General features: G+C 44.2%; 1 protein-coding gene across 6 annotated transcripts; it reads right to left on the reverse strand.

The window, feature by feature from the left end:
• On the reverse strand, nucleotides 1-4,578 carry LOC125528135 (transcription termination factor MTERF8, chloroplastic-like). 6 transcript variants are annotated; one of them, XR_015608070.1, is made up of 3 exons: nucleotides 3,300-4,578; nucleotides 1,161-1,194; nucleotides 1-575 (listed from the first exon to the last, which is right to left on the reverse strand). XR_015608070.1 is itself a non-coding variant. In XM_087527775.1 (2 exons), exon 1 carries the CDS (start codon nucleotides 4,483-4,485, stop codon nucleotides 3,322-3,324), a length of 1,164 nt encoding a protein of 387 aa, XP_087383901.1. In that variant the 5' UTR covers nucleotides 4,486-4,578; the 3' UTR covers nucleotides 1-575; nucleotides 3,300-3,321. The 6 variants fall into 6 exon arrangements, 3 of the variants coding, with proteins under 3 accessions (XP_087383901.1, XP_087383902.1, XP_087383903.1); XR_015608071.1 differs by having other exon boundaries at nucleotides 1,161-1,220; XR_015608069.1 differs by having other exon boundaries at nucleotides 1,161-4,578.
• Between the last annotated feature and the right edge of the window lie 936 nt (nucleotides 4,579-5,514).

Genomic DNA, 5,514 nt, shown 5'->3' on the forward strand with positions numbered 1-5,514 from the left:
TGATGTAAATTTTGTCATTTTTGTATCTCAAAAAATATTTCAAATTCTGATACGAAATTTTGTGATGACATACATTGATGTGCTCAATTTTTTTCAGAATTTTTAAAATGTTGTACGGCATCCGGTGCACCGGTAGCACCACCCACGCTACCCATTCAACCAAAAAATGAGGCAGCAATTGCAACTACTTGATAGGGAAGTTTCACGTCAAGTCGCCACCCTCCCTCCCATGTGAAGCCTGCTGTGCTTCCCGTTGACCGGTTGACGCACCCCAGCTCCCGGCACCACAGACGCTGAGAAGGATAGATAGGGCGGCGGCTTCATCATTGATGCCCCGCTCCCGTAGGAGAAGGCGACCCTGCAGTAGCAGCTACAGCATGCGTATCGAAAAAATTTGTGACAACGGTGGAGTTGCCGTGGCCAGTGGTGCGTCACCATGCACCGCTTTCCCCTACTGCACCACCGGTGCTGCCCCCCTCCCCTCCCCGCACGCCGCCGTGGTCGACATCCGCGTAACCATCGAGGACGTGTTCTTCGCTGGGTACAACACCATGACACTCAGCTCAGTCGCCACCCTGTGCATAACAGCAACCAGTTCAGCCTTGAAACTCAAAGAAAATGGAACCAAAATAGAAGCAGATTATTTAGCAGCTACTCCCTCCGTTCGGAAATACTTGTCACCAAAATGGATGTATCTAGTCTAGAACTAAAATACATCTAGGTACATTCATTTCTCTGACAAGTATTTCCGAACGGAGGGAGTAGATACCACTGTAAACTAATGTAAGACGTTTTAGGTCACTAAGTAGTGACCTAAAACATCTTATATTAGTTTACAGTGGGAGCAGTATTCATCATTTTCCCATCAGAAGCCAACCAAACCATGCATATGAATGCTGGCGACATAAAAGAGAATCTTCTCTACGCACAGCTTCACTAAATAAATAATTAATCATGATGACATCAGATAGTTACTATACATGTAACTACACTGGCGTGACTGCATTGCAAACCATGCAACAACAAACAGGGCATGAGCCACTAGTAAAAGGATTGAATATCCAGAGTGTGCATTAACTACAAACAATGAAATCGGTATCAGAGGACCATAACACTCTGGAAGCTAGAGAGAGAAGATCAGTCCTCCACCAAAATCTCACCCTGAATTCCTCCGCATCTTTTTCTTTTCCAGATCTGCACACACCAAGTTTAGCGAAATGCTGGACGGATAAATTTCAGAAATAAGAATGAGGCAATCAGGTGAAACATAAATGGTTTCATCGCAAGCCTTCAACACATTAGAAACCAAAATGTACAATTTATACTTTCAGGTGAAACAATTTTATGCCCCTGGCATTATGCCTTTTTGTGTTAACGTTTGTCCTAAATAGAAAAATGCATTGCACATTCATCAACACCAATCTACTTGGAACTTGAATTTGACCTCTTTATCCGCCTTCCTAGAGTGACGAGACACCATCGTCAACACCAATGGGCAGTGGTTGTGCTATAACCATTCACGTGCATCACCAAAATCAAAACACAAATAACAGAATAATCAGTAAAGGGAAGCTACTGGACAAGCAATCTTTGCAAAACCAATCAAGGAATCTCTCACACATGTTTACGATATGTTAGCCAAAGGTAATCTATTCCGAGAAAACGGTACACTCTATAAACAGCTATATCAATCAGCCATCATCTCAAAAAAATGCAAAGGAGGATACCTACAGAATTATTACTCAAACAGCCCAGCTAAGCTTATGAAAGGTACCACATGATGTTTCCCTTTAAATCCCATCAAGGGATTTGCCACATCTTGATCATATGAAAACAATAGATGACCTCTTCCCTGAAGAAAAACACTAACCACTGATGTATTTTAAGATAAGAAAGTGATTTGTCAACATAATTTGTTAAGCTCAGTCCCAATGTTCTCAAACATAAGAACTCATGTCACACAGTTGGGGCTGTGAGAATGGAAAATATTGACAAAATAGGTCTGGCTCCAAAGAGTCTAAACTGAAGCATATAAGAAATATACAGTATTTGCTTCTGGCAGCCAAGTATGAAGACATCAAGTTGTTGGTGAAAAGAAACAGTTAAAAAACTTTGTTGTAAGTTAACTTTCAGCTCTACTTCAAGTTAACTTGGCTCCTCGGGATTTCTATACGCTTATTATAGCTTCACAACTGACTTGGGTGTAACAAGCTTCAGAGTTCATCCATGACGTCTGAAAGATTCAGAGTTAAACTTTCAACTCTGATTCAAATTCAGAGTTCAGAGTACAAAATTTCAATCAAGCTTACTGTTTACATGCATGCATAACTAGTTCAAATTGTCCAACGGTCCAAATGAAGATCCAACATGTAGTAGCAAGAGGAAGCACAGAGCTCAATGTATGAATTCACTAAAGCACCAGATGCTGATAGTTATTCAACTAGTTATTTTGTTCAGGTTGCCTCACTCGGTTCAGTTGATTTATTGAGGTACAGAATTGTTCACTCGGTAGGCAGGCAACACACCTGAGATCTCATTTATTCCAACTTCTACAGCCTCACATCAGGAACAAACAAATGTGGCACCATCCTCACACAATTTGGTTCTTAAACTGAGATAAATAAGACCACTTTTGACTACTTTTCTGACTTTACAGATAGAAATTTGCAAAAAGAAAAAAGGGGATGGTACATAAGACCACTATACTATTTTAACAAAATATGCTAAGGGGTAAAGAAGTTCTCTTTACCTATACAGATAGTGCTAATATGGAACAAAATTAGCTAAAAGATATGGTAGAATTAACTTGGTAAGGTCATAACCCTTTTTAAGGTTACCATAACATATGTTCCCTTATTGTATGAAATACACTCTGCTTTTCAGCATCATACCGTACAAGCATCTATTTGCTTCTCCCATACAAATACCAGGGGACCTAAAATACCTACATAGTGGTATACATGTTCAAAAGTGCGGCCAAAACTGTTTCCCATGGAAAAAGAAGTCCACGATTTTCATCTAAAGGAAAGTTTTGAGGCTTCAAATCATCTTCATGGCCAAAATGGGAACATTCTTTCATGGAAAGCTAGGTTGAAGATTGCACTGAAATTGCAATGGCCATTTCACAACATAAAGATACAGAGTGTGCAGAAATACTACTAATTGATACTTCAAAGCGTTTGCAGGATGCCCTGATCTCTCACTCTCAGTCATGATATGTGTGCCAATATGACAGGATGAAGGACAAGTTGATAGCAGTACTATGCTTTCTTCTCTATTGAATGAGAAAATGAACATACCAATTTTCATGCTGGTCATGGTTCATGTAAATCTGAATCTAGCCGGCACTTCCCCTCTGCAAGCTGCTGCATAGTCTTCAGCAAGGTGCGGCGCAGCTTCCTTGTGTGGGCATACGAACTTCTCCATGAATACCTTCGGAGTCACCGCGACTGCATAATAGTAATCCCGGTCGCGATGTAGCAATCCATTTTCCTTGAGAAACTTCACAACATAGTACCGGGGCCTGAGCCGATCATGCAGGCTGTAAGTGAGAAGCGCCGGCCGATGAGCAATGTACCCTGGTTCCAACCCCACCTCGGAGATGAGGAACTCTGCGACACGTTGCAGCCTTTCCTTGCAAGACCTCAGCAGCACCGGAGCCTTGGGCAAAGCAATGCCCACCTCAGTATCCGACCACCTAAATGTCTTCTTCAGGTATTCCACCTTGGTGGCGATCTTCTCCTCGTCAAAGAATGCGACAGCCTGCACCGCTTGTCCCAACATCCCGGAGCCATGCGGCACACAGAGAGCTTTGGCACATGCCACCATCGCCCGGAGGCGCTGCTGGTTGATTTTGAGGATCCTTGGCACACGGATGCACAGCTTGGCAATGTCGCAATCCTGTAGCCCGCACTCCCGCAGGAACGCGACGTTGGGCTTGACCACCCTCTCGAGGTCAGAACCATGTAGCCAGAAGCCGCGTTTGAGCAACCGGAGCAAGTGGTCCATGGAGCCGAAGAGGGTCAGGTAGTAGTGTAGAGCGGAGACGATGGATCTGCAGCGGAATTTGCTGGGGACGAACACGGCGATGCGCGCGACCTCAGAGCGCGAGAGGCCGAGGCCGGTGAGCCCATCGACGACGGGGGCCAGGGTCCTCTCCACGCCGGCGCAGAGTAACAGCGGGTCCTTGGCGACGGCGGTGGCGACGTCGGCGGCGGAGAGGCCGATGCCGGCGAGGAAGGCGAGGACGGCGTCGGTCTTGGCGGGGGACTTGAGGTGGGAGAGCTTGGTGGAGGCCTTGATGGCCTGGGCTCGGGTCAAGCCGCAGGCGGAGACGAGGTACTCCTCGGCGCCAAAGCCAGGGGTGGCGGCCGGGGAAACGGCGGAGGCGGCTGCGGCGGAGAGGAGACGGTGGAGAGGAGAGAGATGGGAGGTGTAGGGAGAAGAGAGGAGCTGGGTGAGGGTGCAGCTTCGGAGCCGGAGCATGGCGGCGGCGGCGGCGGGATGGCCGGTGGCGGCGCGGCGTGGTTGGTGGTGAGAGACGGAGTGGGTTTGTGGCTGGACTCGTGCGTCGTGTCTCTCACCTCACATGCCATCTGATAATGGGCTTGGATGGGCTGGCTGGGCTGGGCTGGAGAATCTCAAAAACACATTGTAATCTCAAAAATAATCAAGGCAATTTCTCACAAAGTAATAATAATCAAGGCATCCCTAGAAAAAAAAAAGGCAAACCCGCTTGCAAACATGAGCCATCTCAAAAACGAAACCTAAAAAATCTAAAACAAACATGAGCACCGTATCTGAACATGTTCATCGAGTGGAGTAATGTCGATCAATTTTTGGCCGAGTCACACAAAATGATCACAAAACATGGAGATACTTAATTGCTTACTATTATGTGCCCGGCGTACATTTCCATGTGCAATGATTTTGAAGCGCCGCTCTTTATTTGGATCCTCCATCATGTTTTTATATTACATTTTTCGGGCAAATTTAGCTTAACTGGATTTGGTGGAAGAGTATTGTATTGTTATATATTTTTGTATGTTATATATTTGGTATTTTGAATTATGATATTTTTCTATAAATATGGTAAACATTTACAAAGTTTGACTTTTAACCAAATTTTGTATGCACTATAATTTGGCGAGTGAGTAGTATTTTTTTTTTCATTTGTCCCTCATATTTCAAAAGCAATCAAGGTTTACTAGCTTCTAGAACTACCAACTGTTGATTTCGAGCAGTAGGCACCTCAACTAATTCCTTGTGTGCTTGAGATATCTCTAAGCTAGAATATTTCCTTATTTTCTGCCACAACTTTTGAGTCGTGTATCAGGCAAGGTTTGTAATAAAAACAACATCTATATTAGCTATTTATAGGATTGTTAATTATTCAAGCAATATTTGTGCATAGTGTTTACTGACCATCGGAACAGTATGAGTAAATACAAGGTAATCCAGTTTATGAAAATTGGAAGGGATTCCTATTCCAGTTGTAGCCAGAGTTGGTGGGTC

The sequence above is a fragment of the Triticum urartu genome, chromosome 6A (genome assembly GCF_056163025.1).
Source record: "Triticum urartu cultivar PI428250 chromosome 6A, HENAU_Tu73, whole genome shotgun sequence".
NCBI classification, from domain to species: domain Eukaryota; kingdom Viridiplantae; phylum Streptophyta; class Magnoliopsida; order Poales; family Poaceae; genus Triticum; species Triticum urartu.